A 26,749-nucleotide genomic window follows, 5' to 3' on the forward strand; every position below is an offset into this window, starting at 1 on the left:
CCCTGCTGAGAAGGCGGAGCCACAAAGGACCTCCCTCCCCCTCCTGCTTCTGAGAAGGCGGATCTGGAGGACACCCCCCCCCCCCCCCCACACACACACACACACACACACACTCTCTGGTCACCCTCTGTGGTTGGCAATCCGCCCCCTCCCCTGCCTCCAGCTGAGAAGGAGGTGCAAAGAGGCTCTGTGGTCAGGAGACCCCCAGAGGCAGCATTACAGGGAAGAAGGAGTGGAAAATGAAGGAGTTTGACTTGTTGTAATTTAGAACTAAATAGCTTTTTAGTTCTAAGCTTAGAATTCCCCCCTTATTTTGTCAGTCTTTGGTGTTCCCACTAGGGAGCACAAGAAAAAAGTAACAATTTTATCAGAGGTGCACCAGCCAGTGCCTAGAAATAGAGACAAAAAGATTAGTGGGCGGTTGTTAAATATGACTAAATAAATAACCCTCCCCCCCTACTCCTGAGTCAGATAACTTTATTGGCATCACGATATTTTACATATGATGTCAAAGTAGTAACAAAATGATTAAAATGAAATAATTTTTAAAAACAGATTTGTGCTATCCTGTAGAAAGAACACCCACGAATAAGACCAGCCAAAAAGTGGTAGCCACGCAGCCCGTGCGTGGGCAGTGGAGGAGGCCGGGTAGGTGCAGCAGGTAGGGACGGTCACAGGCTCCTCCCTTGCAGCAGGGCCGCTTAAAGCTGACGTAGAGTAAACAGTGCCGGGAGCCCTGAGCATGCGGGCGGCTGTGGCGGTGACAGGAGCAGCAGTTTATGGCTGAAAGCATGGCTGTCCCTGGAAGATCCGACTCCCCGGGTTATCGCTGAGGGCTCGGGGCACCTCTGCCTGTCCCTGGAAGATCGGACTCCCCGGGTTATCCGGTTATCCCCGGGGCACCTCTCCCAATCATGAATTCCCAGCGGACCGAGAGCGACTGGCAGGGGCTGGTGAACGAGGTGAGTTTCTCCAGGGGAGAGGGGATCCTGCTGGCGGAGGGGGCAGCGCTGGGCGCGCTGCCAGAACGACAGATCGCCATGGCAAAAGCCGGCTAGGAGACAGCCTGCCGCCGGCTGCTTTGCTTTCTGTTGCCGGCTCAGCTTGCGGTCTGTCCTGCGGAAGCTCCTGCGAATGACAGCCCCGGAGAAGGGCGTGGGAGGAGACGGGATCTCCCTCCGTCGCGTGAATTATGGCTGCGGGGCGGGGGCGTGGGGGGTGTTGTGTAAGCTGGGGAGCCTTAATGCGAGGGCTGGCTGAGCTTCCAGCGCTAGGAACGGCAGAGGAAGCTCCGCCAGCTCCTGTTCCTGCTAAAACCAGGATGCATTACAACGAGGAGGAGGGACGGAGGCCAGAGCCAAGCTACAGAAGGCTTTTATTAGATAGTGAAACACAAAATCTTTCTTGTCTACCACTTTTACATCCGACAAGGTCATGGGTCTTGAAAATACCTCAAAAGATAAAAAAACAAAACAAAACAACCACCAAGTCTGCTGCTGAACAAACAGGTTTAAAAGCAAGACTTCAAATTATTTAACTTTAGACTTTCAAAAACTGAGTGGCAAGAAGTGTTAGACTTTCAATGTCTTACACTATTCTTATGCCTATGACGTCTGAATTTTTTTCTGTTACCTAAACCCAGCATCCCCCTAAATTCAATTCAAAATATTTATGTGGGTACATAAAATGTTCTGACTTCTCAAAAGTGAACTGAATTCATTAGAGGAAGGAGGGTGGTCCATATACATGTGTATAATCGATGCAAAAAAATGTATTCTCCTTGTTACTTACAGTCAGGCCGATAGTGCACTGTTAGCCTGCTCTTGGACGCGCGTTTTCCCTTACCCCTTATTCAGTAAGGGGCGGAAAACGCGCGTCCAACCCGCGGCACCTAATAGCGCCCTCAACATGCAAATGCATGTTGAGGGCGCTATTAGGTATGCGCGCGGGATACAGTAAGAAATTAGCGCCTACCCAAAGGTAGGTGCTAGTTTCTGCCGGCACCGGGAAAGTGCACAGAAAAGCAGTAAAAACTGCTTTTCTGTGCACCCTCCGACTTAACATCATAGCGATATTAAGTCTGAGGTCCCGAAGGGTGTAAAAAGAAAAAAAAATTGGGCCGGTGGCTGTCGGGCCGCAAACCGGACGCTCAATTTTGCCGGCGTCCGGTTTCCGAGCCCGTGGCTGTAAGCGGGTTCGAGAACCAACGCCGGCAAAATTGAGCGTCGGCTGTCAAACCCGCTGTCAGCCGCCACTCCGGGTCAAAAGGAGGCGCTAGGGACGCGCTAGTGTCCCTAGCGCCTCCTTTTGCCCATTTCTACTGCACTACCTCATTTACATACTGAATTGCGCGCACCGGCGAGTGGACATTCGTCCGCTCTCCCGCGTTTTTACTGAATCGGCCCAAGTGTAAGTGTAGAAAGAATGAAAGGCAAAGGAATGTGTGGTGCAAAAAATTAATCACTGTTCAATACAGTAATCCCAAATTGTATTTGGTTGAGGGCAACAAAAGGAACACAATACACAAATACTTTCATTTTTTGTGCCACACATAATGTAAGCAGCCAGGACCACCTTTTCCCTCCGCCAACGCCCTTTAGAAACCTTAACCACTCAAACATTACAGGACAACTTTTGGAATCAACAAGGCCGCAGCTTTATTAACAATCAGTCCTGCCCGAGCCAAAATGTACATCATTCCCCCCCCCCCCCCCCACCCCATTGCTTTGATAGTGACCATCCGCCTCCCCCCAGCAAGATGATCTATTGCCAGGTCACCTGCCTAGCCCTTCTATTGCTGAAATCATTTCACCACCGCCCAGCAAGGAGCTGAACCTTCGGCTCCAGCCACTGCCCAGCAAGGAGTCCCGCAGAGACAGCTGCACCTAGCTGTGCCCCTATCCAAATGGAACTTGGCACCTGCCAAGCCGTATGATCAATCAGCACAAGCTGCCCCCCCCTCAAATAGGCTCGGGCCATCCGCCCCCCCCAAGCTGCGACAAAACTTCCCCCAGAAACCAACAACAGTAATAAATCGGGCGGGAGGGAACGAAGAGCGGCAGAAAAAAACGGCAGACTGAAGAGAGGAGGGGGGGGGGGGGGAACTACCTGCTCGACCTTAACTCCTCCCATATCTGCCTACGTAACTAGCCGCGGCCCAATGAGAGCTGCCACTGTGGCTAAATCAAAAAGACGCGTGCGGTTCCAATGGGAACCTGGCCATGAACACGCGCAGCACGGCGCTCTGTCCATGACCCTCCCACCCCCGTCGCAGCGCTTGCTCCGGAAAGGGCCTGGCAGCACATTACACCGAGCATGTGTGCACGGAGCACGCCTGCTCTTCCATTGCTTTGCCTTTGATACTCAGCTTATATGTGTGCGCTGTTTACTCGGCATATTTGCAGTGTAGGAAGAATGACATCCTCCATAGGTTAATACTTTTTTCTTAAAATATTTGACTTGATGATAATATTCTGCCTTGCCTGTAGTTTAGGATAATTTAAGAGCTTCAGACTTTACATCTTCCTTTCATAGAATAATATCTGGATGATTTTTTTTTATATTGAAATTCCATTTTGAAAGATCAACATAAAAGCAAGTGTATGACAGCTATATCCAGTCTCTGAAATAAGGATTTTGGTCAGGCCCTGGGGTTTGTGTTTTATACACTATATTTTTCAGTTGAGTGACATGAGCCATGAAGTGGTTCCACATAAGTTTATTTTGTCTCTGTTGTTAATTGTAAATTTGAGATGTAAACTGATTTTAGCTTGTGAGATCACCATGCAGAAACCCACTTGATCTGGGTATTTTTTTGGTGGGTTGGGGAATCAGGATCTTGGGACTGATTTTTTTTTTTTAATCTGCCAAGCCTGGTTGAAAACAGCTCAAACCCAGCTTGAGTCTGGGGGAGTGGCCAGAGGCCTCCGGCACAGCAGCCAAGTACATTTCTCCATTTTTTTATCACTTTTAATAAATGTCCACAGCAAGGATTAAAAGGACTGTTTGAGGGTTTTGATTTTGAAATAATGTGGATTATTGTATCTGGGTCAATAAGTTTGAAGTCAGTGAGAGTACAGACCGGTGAAGGGTGGGTAAGTTGAGGGATCAGTAAGTGATTGAGTTTTGCAAAGATGACTTTAGCGATTTTTTTTTCTTTAAAGTGGTTAGCTATATTGTTACAGAAATCCTCTATCGGGAAAGCAAAACAATTCCCCAGTCACTGCATCTTTACTGATTCTGAAGCACAGTAAATAAAGAGTCTGAGTTTCAGATGTGACAATTGGCTTGAGTTCCTGGATGGGGTCTTCTTGCACCATCATGCTCTTGGATCTTTTTCTCCAAAGCCTTATTTATTTATTTAAAATTATTTGTATACCGCTTATTCAATGGGCGGTTTACATATTAAAAACATACATAATTGATTACAATTTGAAGGGTGAAACAATATCAGACAGTTGAAAAAGTTCTTAACACTAATTTAGAAAAATTAAACAATATATAGAACAGTTAAAAAGTTAACAAGTATAAAAAATGTTAAGTTAGGATTGCTAAACACAAGAGAACACAAGTAAGTTTTAAGAGCTTTTTTTTAAAGCTTTAGTGGAGGAGATGAGACGAATATTGTGGGGAAGTGAATTCCATAAAATTGGGCCTGTTACTGAAAAGGCTCGGTTGCGAGTAATGTCTAGTCTAGCTGCTCTGATTGTGGGGATTTCACGGAGATATCTGTTAGCAGAGCGTAAGTGTCGAGAAGGTTGGTAAACTCTTAGAAATGACCATAACCAGATGGAGGAAGGATTATAAATGAGGTTGTGTACTATGGAAAGAACTTTGTATTGTATGCGATACAGGATCGGTAACCAATGAGAATGGGTATAATGTGAGCTCTACCAGGAGTCTTAGTAAGTAGGCGAGCTGCAGAGTTTTGAATTAATTGAAGCGGTTGGGTTCAGGAATTTGGAAGGCCAAAATAGAGTTACAGTAGTCTAATGTTGTTAGAATGAGTGATTGTAAAACTAAACGGAAATCTGAGGAATATAATAATGGTTTTAGCTTTCTGAGTAGTTGAATTTTATAGAATGATTTTTTTTTTTTTTTTTTTTACTATAGCGGAGATGTTTGCATTGAGAGATAATTTGGAGTCTATCAGTATTCCAAGATTTCATGCACAGTTGGTTATGGGTATAGTGCAGTTTTCGAAGGTAAGTTCACGAGGGGGACTGTGGGAAATTTTGAGAAATTGTGGATAGAAGCACCAGTTCTGTTTTTGAAGCGTATAATTCGAGGCGATTGTGAAATAACCAGGTTTTTATAGTTTTTAGGTAAAGGTGGATCAAAGATAAGGTATTTTGCCAGAAGATGGAAAAAGGAACAATAAACTGAATGTCGTCCGCATACATTTTGAAACGGATGTCTAGATTCGTTAGAAGATGACAGAGAGGAAGCAGGTATATGTTGAATAGGATAGCTGATTAGAGCAGAACCTTGGGGAACACCCGAGTTAGTGTGATACCATGAAGAGGAAAATTCACTGAAATTAACTTTTTGAGTAGGGTCCGAGAGAAAAGATTTAAACCAGTGAAGAACAGTTCCAGAAATGGCAGTATGTTGGAGTGTGGATGGAAGGATATCGTGATTTAGATTGTCAAAAGCTGCAGAGATGTAAAGAAATACGATATAGTCCAGTGATGGAGTAAACGCCACGAAGGATAGTATCAAAAGAAGAGAGGAGTAGGGACTCTGCGCTATGTCCTCTTCTAAATCCGTGTTGATTCGGGTGAAACAAGTTATTGTCATCAATGTAGTCTGTCAGTTGATGAAGGCTGACTGATTCAATAATTTTTGCTATTGAAGGTAATTGGACAAGTCAGAGGGATCAATATTATTTTTCTTTTTTGGGATTGGGAGGATAGACGTTTTCTTTTAGTGAAGATGGAAAAATACAGGTTGTAAGTGAAGAATTAACTAGTTTAGTTAAAAGAATACATTTCTCCATTTTTTTATCACTTTTAATAAATGTCCACAGCAAGGATTAAAAGGACTGTTTGAGGGTTTTGATTTTGAAATAATGTGGACTATTGTATCTGGGTCAATAAGTTTGAAGTCAGTGAGAGTACAGACCGGTGAAGGGTGGGTAAGTTGAGGGATCAGTAAGTGATTGAGTTTTGCAAAGATGACGTTAGCGATTTTTTTTTCTTTAAAGTGGTTAGCTATATTGTTACAGAAATCCATTGTTTTTATGGTGTGTTGAGGTGAGAGATTTAACAATATTGAATAGAGTGTGAGGAATGCCATTAGCAGCCTGTATTTGACAGGTGTAAAAATGATTTTTTTTTGGTGAGATTGATTTCTTTTTTATATTTGTATAAATATGAATTGAAGGCCTCTTTATGGGCAGGAATGGGATTTTTACGCCAGTTCAATTTTCTTTTGGAGTTACTTAGCACTGCAGCCATGACAGCTTTCATTAGCAAAATATTGTACCTCTGTGTTTAGAGTGGCCTTTGGACGAAGATGAAATTGTGGTGTATCGAGTCACAGGGGAAAGGCCTACTTCCTTTCCCACAATGCCACCCTTCTACCAGGTCACTGGAGCAAGGGCTAATCCTGCTTACAGGGCTGGATTAAAGGAGTGGGCCAACTGGTCCAGTCGCCTGGGGTGCCTACTAGTTAGGTCACCGAAACCTCACTGTCCCACACTGGTTGCCTTCTCGTCCCCCTGCACACGGCAGAAGATAGGTTAGTAGTGGTGGACACTGGCAGGGGCAGCATGCACCCAAAATTCACAGAGGCAGGAGGAGAACGAGAGGCAGGGCACACCTCCCGCCTTGCGACGTTGCTCTGCCCTGCAGGGGGCATCGCTGTGACCTGCCTAGGGTGCCCACCTGGCTGGGTCCAGCCCTACCTGCTTGGCTCCAACTTAGTAGGAATGAGCGTACCTGGGAACTCTCCAGATTTGGCCCGGAGACTCCGGAATTGTGAAGGAATTGCTGGATCTCAGGGCCAACATCCAAAAACTCTGGATGCTCCTTCCTGCTCATGCAGCCCAAGAAGAAGACGTTAGGAAGCGCACAGGCAGGAAGGAGGAAGAGCGTCGGACCTGCACTGAAAAGGAGGGGGCAGGGGAGTGCAGCTGGAGAGAATTACCTTCTGTTGGAGGTGAGATGGCCAGAGAGACTTACCCTAGCCTGGGGAACAACTGCGACCACCGCCCTGAACGGAGCGAGTTGAGCCACGCCCCTGAGACGTCATCTATCCGCGTTTCCAAAGTGGATACAAACCAGGGACTTGCGGCGCGCAGACGCCGGCACGCCTAAGGGGCGCGCTCCTTGTTGTCTTTCAAGTAACATCTAGAATTGCTCCCCCTCTGAAGATCTATGGGCAGGAAAAGGAAATCAAGGTATTTCCTACAGTCTCAACCCCATTGGCGGTAAGGGGTCCTATGGACACACATATATTATACGTGGGAATCTGGGTGCTTCAAATCCTGATCCGGAAGTATCTTTTTCCTCAGGATCTACTCTGAGTCTTGGCCATCATTCATCCTCTCAAAGTATAGACTCTAAAATCAATAAAAATTTAAGTTCCTTAAGTAATATTATGGGTGACTAAATTCCTCAGGAAGGTGCTCAGGTAGAGGAGTCTATAGCAACTCCCTTACCGGTAGCAACTTCAGAAGGGGTCATGGAAAATGTAAAAGATGAGATATTAGACTTAAATGTGACATTATTTATTTATTTTATTTAAAAGTTTTTTATATACCGCACATGGGGTCACTTACGTGTCCGTCTAGGCGGTTTACAATTTACATACACAATAAAAACAATTTGAACATAAGACACAATAAAACAAAAATAGTTCTTTCTTTACAAGTATCAAGCAGATATGGGTAATTCAGAGTAAACATTTAAATGGTGGTACTGAGATTGTATGCTTCATTAAATAGAAAGGTTTTAACCATCTTTTTGAATTCATTTCGATTAGATGTCATTCGGATACTGTCTGGTATAGAGTTCCACAAGGAAGGACCAAAAACTGAGAAAGCTCTGTTTCTTGTTAGGGCTAAGCTAGTAGATCTGACTGACGGAGTCAGTCAGATCTACTAGCTTAATGTTTGGAGATCTGTGAATAACATGCAAAAACTATTGACTCAATTTGGATCTCTAAATATTGAAACTAAAAACACGCTCCAAGATCAAGCAATGAGATTAAGCAATTTGGAAACTAATTTTTCTACTGTTAATTTACAAGTTGCAAATTTACAGTCAGCAAATGTATCTTTTGTTAAAGACAGCCTAGTTACATCAAGGCATTTAGAAAGTATGGAAAATTCAATACTATCTAAGAAACTTCGGTTTTTAAATTTTCCAACTATTAGGTTATTATCAGCTGTAGAATTATGGGGGAAGTTTTACAAATTCCCTCATATAAAGAAATGCTAATTTCCAAATTGTTTTATGTTCCGAGAGCTAGAACAAGTTCCCAGGGGCCAGAAGTAGGAATGGATATAATACAGGGGAATAGCCCAAATTTGACATTTTTGGAAGCGTCTGTAGACGACATTCCAACTAGGGCTACTCTATTAGTAACTTTTGGAACGGAGAATGATAAAAATATGGTATTACAAAAATACTTCAAGAATAAGGATTTTTCCTTCTGTGGAAGGAAAATCCAGGTTTTTCCTGATGTGGCGAAAGCCACTCAATAAAGATGAAAACAATTTTTGGTATTAAAAGATAGTTACCTCACTAGGAGCTCTATTCATACTTAAATTCCCATGCAAATGCTGCATTACATTAGCTGGAAACTTATTTTTTATGATCCCTTACATCTAGAGACCTTTATTGTAGATAAAGAGTCAAAAAAGGATGCTTAGAGAATACTGGAGACGTTTGATGAATAATTAGAATAATAATTATTTCTCTCACTTTTTGAAAAGTGCAAGATTGTGCTTAAGATTTCTTTTGTTACTTTTTTTCCTGTTGTAGCTCTCCCCAATTATAATGTGGACTTAAATTAAGGTTGGATTGAAAATCCAAGATTTATGGAAATAATTTGCCTTGTGTTTCTAAAATATGTAATCCTTATTACTATGTATTTTATTAATGAAGATTGTTAAAAATTTAATAAACTGTATAAATAAAAAAAAGAAAAGGAGGGGGCAGCGTCTGTGTAGCCATGAAGGGTGGGCCATGGCCCAAGAAGCTGCCATGTAGCAGGGCTGCCGCAGATCCTGTGGGAGCCCAAGACTAAGTGAGCTGCTGCAAACTCCATCCCGTGGCAGCCTGATAAGAGGAGGCCCGGCAGCAGGGCTGCCGCAGATCTCATCTTGTAGTGACCTGAGGAGGAGGCCTAGAGGGGGGGAGGGAGAAGTTCAGGGCCCTAATTGAGTGTCTGTGTGAGTAAGAGCCAAAAAACGTGTGACTGTGACAGCCTGTACGTGTGTAAGAGAGAGAAAGCGTGTGTGGGTGCAGCCGTAGAAGCAAAAACTCACAGTAAAAACTTTTAAAAATATATCTGAAGCAGAAAGCCTGTGAGGGGGGTCAGTTGGACCGTTAGAGGCCATCATGGAAAGATTAAACGATTTCTTTGCTTCGCTGTTTGTCGAAGAGGATGTTGGGGAGATAACCTTCTCTGGAATGGTTTTCATGGGTAATGATTCAGATGGACTGAACCAAATCACTGTAAACCTCGAAGATGTAGTAGGCCTGATTGACAAACTGAAGAGTAGTAAATCACCTGGACTGGATGGTATATACCCCAGGGTTCTGAAGGAACTAAAAAATGAAATTTCATATCTATTAGTAAAAATGTGTAACCTATCATTAAAATCAGCCATTGTGATTGGAGAGTGGCTAATGTAACCTCCATATCCAGGGGCGATCCGGGAAACTACAGACCAGTTAGCCTGACTTCAGTGCCAGGAAAAATAGTGGAAACTATTCTAAATATCAAAATCAAAGAACATATAGAAAGACATGGTTTTTTTTTTTTTTTAATTTTTTATTTATGCTGCTTTTACATTTTACAACAAGAAAAATATAGACAGTATACAATTATTTAGGTAAATTGTTAATACTTTTACATATTGAAAATAAATTTAAATTTTTACTGTCTATTACTTAGTAATAAGCAAAGAGGAATTAATATTACTCCAGGTAAGGAAAGGAAAATAACTTATGAGCGAAAAAAAAAAAAAAAAGGAAAACAGTACAAGACTTATACAATTGAAAAGAGAGACATTACTCCTAATGTACATACTTTCTGCCTCGTATCACTTGCTAATCCTTAAGGGGAATGAGAATAAGAATCGAGGAAGGTTCGTAATTGATTAACTTCAAAATATACGTATTTCTGCCCACTTTTCCAAATTTCACATCTGCATGGGTATTTTATGGTCATCTTTCCTCCCTTACTTTCCACTTCTGCTCTAAGCTCTAAGAATTTTTTCCTTCTTAGTTGAGTTATTCTGGAAAGGTCAGGATACATCCAAATCCTTCCACCATGAAACTCCTCTAACCTTTTCCTCATAAATAGTCTAAAGACTGCATCTCTATCATTTGCAAATACGAAGCTGACATGCAAAGTTGATCTAACCTCTATCTTAGTTTCCAAGGTAGTCTCTAAAACTGCAGATAGGTTTAAAGATTGTTCTACTACTTTGTTGGTTTCTAAAGCACTGCCCTTAATGTCTACATAATATATTTTTGCAACAGTAGGCATAACTTTATCGGGCCACTTAAGTATACCAGAAAGATACTCCTTAAACATATCCAACGGGGATGTTAAATTTAATTTAGGGAAATTTAGTATTCTTAAGTTCATATACTTTTGATGATTTTCTATCATTTCCAATCTTTTATTATGGAGAATTTCAGTTTTCGTAAACCTCTGATGACATGATTCCAATGTTGTTATCCTCTTCTCCATCTCCTCTTCTGTTTTTTCAATCCTTAGTATTGATGACTCTATATTTTTCGATTGAAGGTTAGATTCTGATGTTTGTTTCATTAAATTAACTATAGCTGTTTCAAGGGATGTTATAGCAGTCCATAACGATTCCATAGTGATTTCATTTGGTTTAGATGGCAGTATTTTAACTTCCATGTCTTTTCCTACTTTCCCCTTAATAGCAATGTTCACTCCACTTTCCTCTTTTTCTGGAGTTAGTACAAACGACTGATCCATAAGATGTTTTGGAGGAGGAGGGGTTGACGGGGCCCCGGGACTAAGAGATATTTCGGCCGGGAGAACAGGTATTCGCTCAATACTTGTATCTCCAATGGCCCCTTCTACCGGTTGATAACTAGGAACTGATGGAAAAAATGTCGATATCTGTGTTTGAATTGGTTCCGGTAGAGGAGAGGATGTTACTACCTCTCTTACCTTAGCCTTTCTTTTGGTATGAGGCATTATTATCTACTTGGTAATGTTATTGATATCGAGTATTTCTTCAACAGTAGTCAACTCTATGTATAATCCTATCCTGGAGGGGTTGGGAGCAGCTAAACCGGAAAGAAAAGTTTTTACTCACTTTTACGAAAATGCAGATACAGGTTCCTCCACTTGATAATTAAAGATCCACCATTATTTTCTGTTGCGACACGCGCCGGGACGGCGACAAGCGCCGAGGGTATCCGGTTTTTATGCAAAACGCCGGTCCCCTCTTGATGACGTCAGTGCGCCTCGTTTCGCCCGCGGCAGTCCAGGGGCAGGAATCCTCTCCCCTTTCACACTGCACAAGTCACCCGGTTGTCCAACACAGTAAGAGGTAAGGATATATCCGGTTAGCTGCTCCTCCAACTAAGCGCCGAGGGTATCCGGTTTTTATGCAAAACGCCGGTCCCCTCTTGATGACGTCAGTGCGCCTCGTTTCGCCCGCGGCAGTCCAGGGGCAGGAATCCTCTCCCCTTTCACACTGCACAAGTCACCCGGTTGTCCAACACAGTAAGAGGTAAGGATATATCCGGTTAGCTGCTCCTCCAACTAAGCGCCGAGGGTATCCGGTTTTTATGCAAAACGCCGGTCCCCTCTTGATGACGTCAGTGCGCCTCGTTTCGCCCGCGGCAGTCCAGGGGCAGGAATCCTCTCCCCTTTCACACTGCACAAGTCACCCGGTTGTCCAACACAGTAAGAGGTAAGGATATATCCGGTTAGCTGCTCCTGAAAGACATGGTTTAATGGAACAGGGTCAGCATGGCTTTACCCAAGGGAAGTCTTGCCTCACATATCTGCTTCACTTTTTTGGACGGGTTAATAAACATGTGGATAAAGGTGAACTGATAAGATATAGTGTATTTGGATTTTCAGAAGGCATTTGACAAAGTTCCTCATTTATTTATTTAATATATATTTCTATACCGGACTTCACGAATGGAATTCATATCAGGCCGGTTTACATGGAACTTAGGGGATTAACAAGTGTAACCAAACAAGAAGGCTGAAACAAGCAAAATTACATAAAACAAGGGCATTGAACTTCTAGGAAAAGTAAAAAGTCATGGGATAGGTGGCGATACCCTTTCGTGGATTACAAACTGGTTAAAAGACAGGAAATAGAGAGTAGGATTAAATGGACAATTTTCTCAGTGGAGGGGGGTGGGCAGTGGAGTGCCTCAGGGTTCTGCATTGGGATCCGTGCTTTTCAATATATTTATAAATGATCTGGAAAAGAAAATGACTAGTGCGTAATCAAATTTGCAGATGATACAAAACTATTCAGAGTAGTTAAATCACAAGAAGATTGTGATAAATTGCACTAGGACCTTGTGAGACTGGAAAATTGGGCATCCAAATGGCAGATGAAATTTAATGTGGATAAGTGCAAGATGATGCATATAGGGAAAAATAACCCATGCTATAGTTACACAATGTTAGGCTCCATATTAGGAGCTACCACCCAGGAAAGAGATCTAGGCGTCAAAGTGGATAATACATTGAAATCGTTGGCTCTGTGTGCTGCGGCAGTCAAAAAAACAAACAGAATGTTAGAAATTATTAGGAAGGGAATGGTGAATAAAGCAGAAAATGTTATAATGCCTCTGTATCGCTCCATGATGAGTCCGCACCTTGAATACTGTATACAATTCTGGTTGAGCATCTCAAAAAAGATATAGTTGAGATAGAGAAGGTACAGAGAAGGGCACCCAAAATGATAAAGAGGATGGAACAGCTCCCCTATGAGGAAAGACTAAAGAGGTTAGAACTGTTCAGCTTGGAGAAGAGATGGCTGAGGCAGGATATGATAGAGGTGTTTAAAATCATGAGAGGTCTAGAACGGGAAATGTGAATCGGTTATTTACTCTTTCGGATAATAGAAGGACTAGGGGGCACTCCATGAAGTTAGCATGTGGAACATTTAAAACTAATCGGAGAAAGTTCTTTTTCACTCAACGCACAATTAAACTCTGGAATTTGTTGCCAGAGGATGTGGTTAGTGCAGTTAGTGTAGTTTGGTTTAAAAAAGGTTTGGATAAGTTCTTGGAGAAGTCCATTACCTGCTATTAATCAAGTTGATTTAGAAAAGAGCCACTGCTATTACTGGCATCGGTAGCATTGGATAGACTAGGTTTTTTGGTACTTGCCAGGTACTTATAGCCTGGATTGGCCACTGTTGGAAACAGGATACTGGGCTTGATGGAACCTTGGTCTGACCCATTATGGCATGTTCTTATGTTCTAACTTTTGTGTAAGTATTTCCTCAGTCTAACCGGAACTTAGTGAACTGTGGGAAGCTAGCTGTTAAGAAAATAAGCATTCCCTACCTAAATGTAGCAAGTAAGAGAAAATTACAGCTCACAGTCACTCTTACTGTGTCCCACAGCGGCACTTAGTGATCTTGCTTTTTGGATTTCTTCAGCTCTAGAGTCATCTCACAGGCACTCTCTGCAACTGTCCCTCAGGCTCTGACTGGACTCACATTCGCAGGCAGCTAGGCTCTCTCGACTCTGGATCTGTCCTGATGTGGGTCTCTCTGGAGCAAGGCTGGCACTCTCTCTCCAAAGAAGAACTCCTCATACTGGATCTGGTCCTCTCAGTGGAGCTTGTCTCCAAGCTCCTGGTTCCTCAGCATAGTTTGGCTCTGGGCTTCCTTCTCCGTCTCAGTACTTTAAGGCAGCTTCTCTTTGACTAGGCCCAGTTCTCTCAGGCTTTACAGTTTCTCACATCTTCTTGCTGTCTCTTCTCTCAGCCTGTCCTCTATGTATCACTGATGTGCTTTGGGGGCTTCCTTTTATCTCTGCTCTGCTTCTCCCCTCCTCAGCAGCTTCCTCTCCCTGAGCATGAGACATCCACAGGCTTTTTTCTTTCTTTTTTTTAATGGGTTTGCTGCAAAAGTTCCTTGTTCACACTTTCCTGTGGAACCTCTCTTCAGCAATCTTCTGAGCCAGCTTGGGTTAGGAACATTCCTTCATTCCAAGCAGTTCCTGTAAGGATCCTTTGAATTCTCCCCTAGCTTGTGGATGGTGCTATGAGCTGCTCTGACTATCTAGCCAGTCCTTCCAGTCCTGTGCTTCTTTTTTCCCCCCGGCGGCCATTTTGTTTCTTATATAGACTTGTATTTATACTGATGTGGTCTCATCAGTCAGGAGCTAGAGTTTGGTCCTACCTTCCAGTCCTTGTGCTCTGGCTCCTTTCCAGTATCCAGAAAACTTGTTTGTCTCTGGATTCTACATTCAGTGCTCCTGCTATTCTCTTTCCTGGATTCCTAGTGTGCTCCAGTACCTCGCTTGGATTGCAAGCTTCGCAGTCCTTGCTGGTATTCGGGGTTACCCCCGTTTATCAAGCCGCAGTGGCCACCAAAACCTGAGGTCTGAACACAAGGGGGAAGTTGGTCAGCATAGGTGGAAGACACCCAGGTTTCCTACTTCTTCTGTCATCTGCCTGGATTCACTCCTCCAGATATTAGACTGCTCCTTCCTGGGGCTCCCCACAGTCATCATTCACAGTTCTTGTAAGGGGGGTCCTTGACGCTGCCAAACTCCTCTCCTGGTCATGCCTGGCTTGGCCTGGGGCTCTCCTGCAGGAGCTGATCTAGCTGACTTCTGCTATAGCCCCAGCTCCAGCTGCCTCCAAACCCCCTGCCCCCCCCTCCCTCGGGGGAGAATGCCGCTGGTATGTATAAGTAATTGCTTGCTATAATTGCATAACTTCACAATCCTTTCCTCTGAAGGCTGTGAAATCTTCCACTTAGCGAAGGTGACCCCCTCCATTGGGTAATGAAGTGCCTTATGTGATCCCTATCACTTCCATTGATATAGTTGTACAGTGTAATCAAATGGCCCCAAATCATGTGTGGGTTTTTTTTCCTTTGGATCCTATTCCTGGTTTGGACAGTACTTCAACATGCACGTGAACTTTCTGTTTCCTTTGTTTAGTGGCCCTCATTTTATACTTTCTTTTTTTCCTAACGATTTGGATATCATTTTTGAGGACTGATATTCTTACCTATTCCAAACATGACTTGAACAAAGGCTTTATACAGGAGAGGGTTGCAATCCTCATTCCTTGCTTCTACCTTTTGTTTAATGTGCCTGTGGGCTAGTTGAGCAAAACTACAGGCCGGAGACACTCTCCACACTGACTCCAGCCTCTTTCATACAAGATTCCACTTTATTATTTACAATTTAACAACTTACACATACGTAGGCTGCTTACCTCCAGCGGTGTACATCCACCATGACCTGTGCGGACCCGGCCTAGATTTAACACGCGACCACCCGGCTCCCGCCGCCGCCGGCCGCCTGGAACCACGCGGCCCTCCGACAGGTATTTAAAAATTTTTATTTTTTCTTCTGACAGGTTTTAATGTGTCCCACATCATTACATTTTCTCGATCATCTCTGTATCGCTTTTTTTTTAAATTGTGTTTTATTGTTTTGAGTATCTTAAGCGGTGTCGATGGATTTGTTACTAGACTCACAGTCCTAACTCCTACTAGGGGGAGGCGGTAAACTAACACGTTACGGCCGCGGCAAAACAGTGCGTTACTAATGAGAGAACCTGAGTGCCCGTTACGGTATCGGAGGGGAATAGCTAATTCCTTCATTATACAGCTAATTCGTTCACTTACATGCCGGGTGCGGGAAGGGTTACGCGTCTGTTTTAAGAAGCGCTACGGACGCGCAAAACTGGAGACTGTATCGCTGGTTTGCCTTACGCGTCCGAATTGTGCGCAGCGAGCTCGTTACAGACGAGAAATCTTCAACTGAACTTTACTGGATCGACCTGTCAGAGAGGATTCAGGAGCTACCTTCTCCTGGAGATGCTGGGCCTCCTACCAGCTGGGCTCTGCCTCTTGTCTTGCCCACAGAGCTCTCTCCCTCTATGGGCTTTAAGGCGGGCCAAGAATCTAGCCGGTCCTGCACAGGTTAAGGAGGATTAGTAGGGCCACTTCTTTACAGTGCCCTCTTTGGCTGCTTCTGGTTGGCTTTGTCCGGTTATTCCTAGTTTCTTATCAACTACTGTAGTGTAAGGGCCCATCAAAAATGGTTTGGGGGGGGGGAGGGTGTAAGACATTTAAACATATTCAATCACCCCTCTTCCCCCTCATCCCTTGTAGCACCTATTTTTTTCAGTGGTTGCAAGAACTTTTCCCAGTTCAACGGATGCAGTGCATGCAAATCTCTCTCATGTATATTCATTGTGGACATCACCACAAAAGGTTACTAAGAGCCAAGAGTAACAGATAATTATGAGAAAAAAAAAGTGCGAAAGTTGCTGGGCAGACTGGATGGGCCGTTTGGTCTTCTTCTGCCATCATTTCTATGTTACTATATCATTGAAAACCTGCCTTGTTTGTGGCTCTCGAGTTGGCCACCCCTGCAATAATCCCCAGTTACCCCAGTTTTTTTATTCTTGTTAATTGTAAACCGATCCGATATGGTTATTTACTATGAAGGTCGGTATATAAAACTGTTAAATAAATAAATAAATAAAAATCCTTGGTAAAAGCATATGAGACTTGATAAAGGGAATAAGATTATGCTGGTTTGTGTGTAAGTCAAGAATACTCCTCATGGGCCTGTTTTACTCAGCTTATTTTCCCCCATAGACACAGAATGGGAGAAAAGCCTTAGTACATCAAGCACTTTTGTCTCTCTCTGGCATGACCTCCCTCTCCCATCACATAGTCTCCTGATGTGGGAGGAGAGGCAGGGCAGAAAGGTGGTTGAGCAGGCACATACGAAATGTAAATCAGAAGAGTCATCTGAGGCAGAGGTGGTAGAGAAACATTTCAGGACAGTCAGCTGAGGTAGCTGCCTGGAAGAGAGTCAGTTTGGGCAGATAAGCGCTGCTCAACACGGTTCTCATGATTGCAACGTCCCTTCCCCAATGTCTGAGCTAAGAGTAGGATCGGCGCAAGAGCATTATATGCCTTAGGTCCGAGCACCCCAAATCTGTCCTGGGAACCCCTCAGCCAGTTGGGTTTTCAGGATATCCACAAGGAATCTGCATGAGATAAATTTGCGTATACTGAGCCTCCATATGCAGATTATTCTCATTCATATTCCTTGTGGATATCCTGAAAACCCAACTGGCTGAGGGGTTCCCAGGACAGGTTTAGGAAGCCCTGCCCTAGGTGAACCTTGCGGTCTGCCCCTGCCCTCCCCATTGCTTTCTCATACACAAAAAAAAATGCATTTTATATTAGATTTTTACATGAAAAAGGACCTTCAAAGTACAGTCTTTTGAGGTTAAAAAAAAAAAATCACTTGCAAAAGCATGTATATTTTTAATTTCATGCACTGCTGTGGTGCCATTTAGAAAACCCAGCAAAACAGACATTTGGAACCCATATTTTAACGTGCTTTGGATGTAGACTTGGCCCTCAGAAAGCCGTAAGTAAACGGAACTATAATTACAATATAGTAAGCCTTCCATACCTAAACAGCACTACCGCCTAGACGGACATATAAATGCCTTAGTGTGTGGTATATAAAAAATAAATAAAATAATTGCCAGCACTTAAGCAGTAACAACCCTATCTATGAAGAGGCAACACTGCAAATATTACACCAGTTTCTAAAACAGAACAAGCCAAGCTGCTATAGAAACTACATGCTACTAGATAGAATACCTTACCTAGGTCACACATGAATGACACAGATAGACACTCACCAAATACAGAATAAAGAGACCGTAAAGTATAAACTGTAAAGGGTAATGTCCTTTACAGTTCCATTTGCTGCATGTCAAACTAGATTCTGTATGCAGTGCAATAATGGGAAAACAGAAATGTCACCATTCCACTTAAAATATCTATAGGGACTTTCATTTTCGGTTTTTATTTTATTTTTCCTGGAAATTTATCAGTTTAATAAAAAAAAAAAAAAAACCAGGAGAAAAATCAGTGGAAAAAAATGACTAATTTTTATTCCACTGATTTCCTTCCATTTTGTTCAATATAATAAACACTGATAAATTCCTGGGGAAAAATGAAAGCAAAAACTAACAATGAAGTAAATATCACATAATAAAACCAGGATATATAAGGTAACTATCAATCATAGTAATATAAAGAATATATTAAAGCATCCAATAATTTACAAATTAACAATTTTTAAATATTTCCCAACCACCAAAAAGGTAATTCAAAACAGACATATCAAAATAATACCCAATAATTAAAACTAAGGATTTAAAAATCCCCCTCTCCATACCTGAAATCTTCTGATTTTTCAGTCACCCTGAGATTTGTTGTGGATTAGTGAGAGGAAGGCACAATTTCTCTCTCTCCTATATACACTCATTTATATGCTCCCTCTGTGTCTTGTGCTCACACTCACATACACATGCTTGCTCCCTCTCATCTTCAGCAGGCCTGAGGCCTCTTTCTTCACTCTGGCTCAGAGTAGAATGGGCTTTGTTGGTGACCGCTGGGGCATGGGGCCTTTTTCTTCTTTTTGGCTGTTGGAAGGATGGGCTCTGCTGGCAGATCTGGGGCCTGGCACTGGCGAGATTTTGCCACATCTGGAGGTTTGATGCTCAAGACGACCATCTAGTTTGCCTATTGGAAGCTCTGACCATGACTCAGTGGCTTGCCTAAAGGACAGAGAGTGAGTGGTGGATAGCAGAACTGAATTTGGACTCTCATAATCCTCTTGAATGCTATACAAGATTACCAGTCCTTGAAGAAATCCAAAATGTAAAATGGTCACATTTTATCTATGGTGCCATCAGGAGAATATAAAACAATCAGTTATTTAGATTAAAGGAAAACATTCTGTAAGAATTAGCTAACCCAGGGGGGGTCATTCATGAAATTGCGCTAGGGCCTTATTGCAGGTGTTGGGGTCCTGATGCCCATGAAAACTCCATAATGCATGCGATAAGTAACGCATCATGAGATGCGTATGCAAATTTTAAAAATATAGTCAAATGGGAGAAGTTTGGGCAGAGTTTATGAAAACGAGGGGCGCTTAACATTGCATGTGATAGCGTAACGCATGCTATCACGGGATTTATCGCTGGAAATAACGACACCTTTTTCCTTGCGTTATGCCCGAAACGGAATTTGCGATAAATATGGTAAATCCTGTTTCAGGGATTCTCCCCTCCCCCTCGAGGGGAGAAGAGAGAGAGCATCTCTGGGGAGGTACCTAGCTTGATGCACTCTCTATGTAGCTGCTGTCAAGTTAGGTTGAGAGTATAATATACAAATCTCATCTTTGTGAACCTTTCATTACTCCAAATCACATCAAATCTTCACTGATGTCTACTGTGATTTTTGTATCTGACTGTGCATGTAAAACTGCCCCCCCCCCCCAAAACCTAGGCCACCACCAAAACCTCACTCCGAGTTACTAGATTTTTTTTAGGATTTGCATGCTGTATTTCCATTACATGCATAACTCATTATGGAAAACCAGACTGGTCTCTGGCACTTGAGGACCAGAGTTGGCCATCCCTGTACTAAACAAACTAGGCGGTTGTCTAGAGCACCAATCCTTGGGGGTAGGGAGAGAGGGGTGGCAAAATCCCACCAGTGCCAGAGCCCATCCTTCTGGCAGCTGAGGAGTAGAAGAGCCTGTGGGCCCACCAGTGGCTGAAAACGAGAGGGAGAGGTACAGAGGGAGGGAACGAGAGTGGTGTGTATATGAGGGAGAGAGGAGTTTTGCCCTCCCCCACAGCCATTAATCCTACAATAATTTCAGCAAGACTGGAAATCAAAATTTCCCAGTTTTGGAGAGCAGGAGATTATTTTATCTTTTATTGATTTTAATTATTAGCTGTTATTTGTGTCTGCTCTTTTGAAATATTTTATTGGTATTTGGAAACATTTTTAAAAATTATGAATTTTTAATTACTGGATATTCTATTTATCAGCTTTTTTTTGAAAATTTTTTTATTATTATAATTGTACTATTATGTTTTTTTATATTCATTATATTTGTTTTGAGGAATGGTGATATTTCTGTTTTTTCCATTGTTGCACTGCATAGAGAGTCTGGCTTGTTGTGCTTTCCATTTCAGTTTTTGACTGCCTATTTCTATTTACATTTAATGGTCTCTCTTTCTTTCTGTCAGCTCGATCCAGTAAAGTTCAGTTGAAGATTTCTCGTCTGTAACGAGCTCGCTGCGCACAATTCGGACGCGTAAGGCAAACCAGCGATACAGTCTCCAATTTTGCGCATCCGTAGTGCTTCTTAAAACAGACGCGTAACCCTTCCCGCACCCGGCATGTAAATGAACGAATTAGCTGTATAATGAAGGAATTAGCTATTCCCCTCCGATACCGTAACGCGCGCTCAGGTTCTCTCATTAGTAACGCACTGTTTTGCCGCGGCCGTAACGTGTTAGTTTACCGCCTCCCCCTAGTAGGAGTTAGGACTGTGAGTCTAGTAATAAATCCATCGACACCGCTTAAGATACTCAAAAACAATAAAACACAATTTAAAAAAAAAGCGATACAGAGATGATCGAGAAAATGTAATGATGTGGGACACATAAAACCTGTCAGAAGAAAAAATAAAAAATTTTAAATACCTGTCGGAGGGCCGCGTGGGTCCAGGCGGCCGACGTGGGTCCAGGCGGCGGGAGCCGGGTGGTCGCGTGTTAAATCTAGGCCGCGGGCGGGTGGGCGCCTGTTCCGGGCGGCGGCGGCGGCAGCGGCGGCGGGGGGACACGCGCTAGTTCGAGACGGCCGGCGGGCAGTCGCGTGTTAAATCTAGGCCGGGTCCGCACAGGCGCGCATTCACTGCCGGTGGGGGCTGCCTCTCCCGGCAGCCCCCACCGGCAGTGAATGAATGAATGCGCGCCTGTGCGACCCCTGCGATTGGGCGCTCAAGGCGTGACGTCACGGCATGTGACTGCCTTGAGCGCCGAATCGCAGGGGTCGCACAGGCGCGCATTCATTCACTGCCGGTGGGGGCTGCCGGGAGGCAGCCCCCACCGGCAGTGAATGAATTCATTCATCCAGGTGGAGGAGCCGGCTGCTTTCGCCACCGGCTCCTCCGCCTGGATGAATGAATTCATTCACTGCCGGGAGTGGCAGCCCCCACCGGCAGTGAATGCGCGCCTGTGCGGACCCGGCCTAGATTTAACACGCGACCACCCGCCGGCCGTCTCGAACTAACGCGTGTCCCCCCGCCGCCGCCCGGAACAGGCGCCCACCCGCCCGCGGCCTAGATTTAACACGCGACCACCCGGCTCCCGCTGCCGCCGGCCGCCTGGACCCACGCGGCCGTCTGAAACTAACGCGCGTCCACCCCCCGCCGCCCGGAACAGGCGCCCACCCGCCCGCGGCCTAGATTTAACACGCGACCACCGGCCCCCCCGGATCCCGCCGGCCGCCTGGACCCACGCGGCCCTCCGACAGGTATTTAAAAATTTTGATTTTTACACTTCCTGGTACCTGTCATTTCAAATGTCATTTGAAATGACAGGTACCAGCGCACCCTGGTTACTGTATAGGCGCTGTATTAAGCGCCTATACAGTAAAATGGGTTACGCGGCCATAACCCTTCCCTACCGCTTTAAAGCCGCGGCATGCATTTGCATGCGATTAGAGGAGAGTATCGGGGAGTTAGTGAAGAGAACTGTGCGTGCGGGGAGGAAGGGTGCGCCTGACACTACCGCACTGTTTCTACCGCGGCCTTACTGGATCGACCTGTGTATTTGGTGAGGATCTGTCCATATTCTGCATGAGTGACTGAGATGAGGTATTTTGTTAGTGTGTAACTTCTGTGTAGGAGTCTATAGCAACCTGGCTTGTTCTGTTTTCCTAATAGGTGTTAAGGCGAAAAATGCCTTAACGCATACAAAAAGCACCATAACGCGTGGTGCGATGCTAATTTTTAAAAGGGGAGGAGTCGGGGGCAGGATTTTTGTAAAAGTGGGCTGGCTTCGCATTTTACGAAGCCACATAGCACAGTTTTAACGCCGAAAATAACTACACCTTTTTCATTGGCGTTAAGCTGTGTGATATGCCCATAACGCAAATTGTGATTTTCCTGGCGTGTAGCCAGATGGACTCAGAACCAATGGGATAGTATCCGCGTGCTAGCAGTTGGAGATGGATCTGACGTCAGCATGGAGTATATAGCCCCACAGGAAGCGCAGCGATTCAGTAATTTCCGTCTCCAAAGCAGTTTGGAGTGCCTGCACGCTGTTCAGCGTGCTTTCCAAGACTACTTTAATTTTTCTCTTTTCTTTTCGTTCTAGTTTCTTCTTTACCTGTCTACTCGACTCTTAAGCCTCGCGCTCCTCAGGGGACGTTCTGTCCGTTCCCCCCAGTTGAGCTTCCCGGGGTGACTGCTGTGGTCCCCCGGAGGTGAAAGTCCTCGGTCCGGCTGAACCGCGGCAGGGGCAGAGCCCCCCGGGGGAGACTCGGGTGGAGCTTCGAGGCCCTCGGTCCCGGCGTGGACGAGGTAGCGGGTGCTGTTCCTCCATCGAGGTGGTGAACGGTACTGGCCCTTTCCCCCGCAGCCGGAGACCGCCTGAGTTCCAGCCCGGGACGCCGAAGATCTGGTAAGGCGTACGTCTCTTCGCCCAGGTCTCCGAAGCCTAGAGGATTGGCGGTGTGGCAAGCCGTGGAGGACACCATTTTGTGGCCCTATTCGGGTATTCCGCGCCCGCAATAGGCGCGGCTTTCTTCCTCCTTGTGCGTATATTGTATTGTTTTCGCATATTGGCTGCCACTGTGAGTTTTGCCGCATATTATTGAAAGCCTATTGCATGCCATAGAGCGTATATTGCTGAACGGCTTACTTCTGCTTGCCTATTGTCCACCGTTAGGCGTATATTGCTAACTGCCTACGTGCTGATTGCCTATTGAATGCCATTAAGCATATTGTTGCTCTTGTGCGCCTGTTGTTTTTCGCGCCTATTGCTGCCACATATTATTACTATTGTGCGCCTGTTGTATTACGCGCCTATTGCTGCCGTTTCTTATTACTATTGTGCGCCTGTTGTATTAAGCGCCTATTGCTGCCGCATATTCTTCTTATTGGGCGCCTGGTGTATTCCGCCTATTGCTGCCGCATATTGTTACTAATGTGCGCCTGTTGTATTAAGCGCCTATTGCTGCCTCATATTCTTCTTATTGTGCGCCTGTTGTATTAAGCGCCTATTGCTGCCGCATATTCTTCTTATTGGGCGCCTGGTGTATTCCGCCTATTGCTGCCGCATATTGTTACTATTGTGCGCCTGTTGTATTAAGCGCCTATTGCTGCCGCATATTATTCTTATTGTGCGCCTGGTGTATTCCGCCTATTGCTGCCGCATATTATTACTATTGTGCGCCTATTGCTGCCGCATATTATTACTATTGTGCGCCTGTTGTATTAAGCGCCTCTTACTGCCGCATATTATTGCGCGCTTGTTCTTTTTGGTATGGATCAGCACGCAGCCGCATCCTCAGCGGCGCAGCCACTTGTCTCAGGCATTGCAGCCCTTGGCCTCTGCTCTGCATGCCACCTTAGAGCCACACGCAGTACGGCGCCAGACTCACTATGTGCCCAATGTGAGGCGGCAGGGGGACCCTCCGGCCAAGACCAGTCTCAGCCGCAGTTTCTTGACAGTTCCCTTGGGGCTACCCCGGATTTGGGGGGCAGTCTTGACCATTCGGGACTCCCGGGGGAGCTTGTACCCCGGCGACTAGAGGCTGCTTCCATTTCCTGGGTAGATCTCTTTAAGGGGATTCACGCCTTCGTCCAGATGCAGACGGCTTCCCGTCCCGGCCCTACTGTCCCTGCTGCTCCTGGGGTTCCTGCTGTTGCTGCGGTTCCTGCGGTGGCTGCATCTGTGGCGCCTGCTGCGGCCGCCGCTACAGTGGCAGCGCCTAGGGATCCTGTGCCTGGACCCTCACAGCCTTATCGGGAGCGGGCCCTCCCGCCACTGGACAGTCCAGATCAATCGGACCAGGAGGTTTCGCCGGACGAGTCCGACCTCCCAGACGAGGGGGACCTCCCCCCGGGGATTGAGCCCTATAGAACCATGAGGCGGTTCTTCCCTAAGGAGGACCTCTCGGACCTCGTGACTCAGTGTCTGGCGGAGTTGGATATCACTGGTCCCAGTGCTTCGGTACCTTCTGCTCAGAACCCCCTGCTGGAAGGTCTTCGTCCTACAGCTCGCCATTTTCCTTTCTTGCAGGCAGCTCAGCAAGTCATAGATTTGGAATGGGCGCCGCCGGCGGCTTCCTTCAAAGGGGGCCGGGCCCTGAAAGGCATGTACCCATTGGCTCCGGCTCTGCAGGACCTGCTGGCATGTCCTCAGGTGGACGCCTTAATTAGCGCTGTGGTCAAGCGCACTACTATTCCAGTGGAAGGGGGGACGGCCCTCAGGGAGCCCCATGACAGACGAATGGACACCATTCTGAAACAAACTTTTGAGGTGGCAGCTCTTTCTTTGCGGATTGCGGCCTGCTGCACGGTGGTGACACGTGCCTGCTTGTCTCAGGTCAGGAACAACGCTCCAGCGGCTGACATGGAGTCCGCTCTTTCCTTCCTCACCGATGCCGCCTCGGATTTGGTTCGCACTACAGCTAAGGGGATTTCATCCTCCGTAGCCGCCAGGAGGCAGCTCTGGATCCGGCCATGGTCAGCTGATGCGCCTTCGAAGTCTCGTCTCACCAGGTTATCCTTTCAGGGCTCGTTTCTGTTTGGCAGTGACCTTGATAAGCTAGCCACTACCTGGGGTGCCTCTCCTGTGCCTAGACTTCCGGAAGATCGATCCAGGAGGGGACAGCGCTCCTTTCCACGGCCCTTCAGGGGCAGGAGTTCCCAGCGCTTTGTTCCATATAGGGGACGCTATCAGGCGACTCGTCCTCCGGCCAGGAATCAGTCCTTTCGGACCAAGCAGCGCAAGCGGGGGGCTGGCCCGGGCTCGGGCTCGGGCCCCGGTCGCGCCCCGCAATGAGAATTTGCCGATTCATCTGGGGAACGAAGCCATAGGGGGCAGGTTGACCCTCTTCTACCCCAGATGGGTCGAGATTACGTCGGACCAGTGGGTCCTCGCCGTTATCCGGGATGGATATTTTCTGGATTTTCATCATCTTCCTCCGGACAAGTTTGTGGAGTCTTCATGTCCCCTGCACAAGACAGCGGCGTTAGAAGCTACCCTGGCGAGGCTCCTGTCCTTGAACGCCATCCTCCCAGTACCTGCCTGGGAAGTGAATTCTGGACACTATTCCATTTATTTCATGGTACCCAAGAAAGGGGGCACTTTTCGGCCTGTGCTGGACCTCAAGTCAGTCAATCGCTACTTACGGGTACCGAGCTTTCGCATGGAAACTCTGTGCTCCGTCAAAGCCGCAGTCCAGCCCGGAGAATTCCTCACGGCATTAGACCTGTCAGAAGCATATCTTCATATTCCGATCCATCCGGATCATCAGCGCTACCTGCGCTTCAAGGTTCTGGGCCGCCACTTCCAGTTTCGGGCTCTCCCCTTCGGGTTGGCCACGTCCCCACGGACGTTCACCAAAGTGGTAGTAGTGGTGGCAGCGGCACTCAGGCGGGAAGGGATTCTGGTCCATCCCTACCTAGACGACTGGCTGATCAGGGCGAAATCTCGAGAGGAGAGCCTGCGGACAACCAGCAGAGTGATCGCCCTTCTGGAAAGCTTGGGCTGGGTAATCAACCTCAGCAAGAGCTGCCTACAGCCTTCCCAGTCAATAGAGTATCTGGGAGTGCAGTTCGACACTCGGGCGGACACGGTCCAAGAGACAGTTGAAACTTCGACAGCGTATCCAGTATCTGATGGGTGCCAGTGGCCCATAGCCTGGGATTATTTGCAGGTTCTGGGTCTCATGGCCTCCACCCTGGAAGTGGGGCCTTGGGCGCGGGCCCATATGAGACCTCTACAGCATTCCCTGCTCTCTCGCTGGAGCCCCCGTCGACGGGACTATTCCACGCGCCTTCCTCTACCGGCCAGCGTTCGGACCCAGCTGCGGTGGTGGTTGCAGTCCAACCACCTGAGCAGAGGGTCGAAGATGTCCTCGCCCACGTGGACCTTGCTCACCACGGATGCCAGCCTGAGCGGCTGGGGAGCACATTGCGAAGAACTCACCGCGCAAGGGCGGTGGAACAGAGAGGAGTCCACGTGGAACATCAATCGCCTGGAGGCCCGGGCAGTCCGATTGGCATGCCTGCGATTCGCTCACAGACTGCAGCACAGAGCTGTCAGAGTGATGTCCGACAACGCCACCATGGTGGCCTACATCAACCGGCAGGGCGGAACCAGGAGCCGGCAAGTCTCTCTGGAGATCACCCCACTGATGGTTTGGGCAGAAGCGAATCTGCAGGACGTC

At 46.0% G+C, this 26,749-nt stretch overlaps 1 protein-coding gene across 3 annotated transcripts in view; it reads left to right on the forward strand.

The window, feature by feature from the left end:
- Positions 1–564: 564 nt before the first annotated feature.
- The window catches only part of CCDC149 (coiled-coil domain containing 149), a 167,783-nt gene continuing 141,598 nt past the window's right edge, over positions 565–26,749 (forward strand). Inside the window, exon 1 of one of the 3 annotated variants that reach the window (XM_029590108.1) lies at positions 565–962. In XM_029590108.1, the coding sequence (XP_029445968.1) occupies positions 915–962 (48 nt within the window). In that variant the 5' untranslated portion in view covers positions 565–914. The remainder of the gene's footprint in view (positions 963–26,749) is intronic. The other 2 variants (XM_029590090.1, XM_029590099.1) reach the window with 2 other exon arrangements.

The sequence above is a fragment of the Rhinatrema bivittatum genome, chromosome 1 (assembly GCF_901001135.1).
Source record: "Rhinatrema bivittatum chromosome 1, aRhiBiv1.1, whole genome shotgun sequence".
NCBI classification, from domain to species: Eukaryota; Metazoa; Chordata; class Amphibia; order Gymnophiona; family Rhinatrematidae; genus Rhinatrema; species Rhinatrema bivittatum.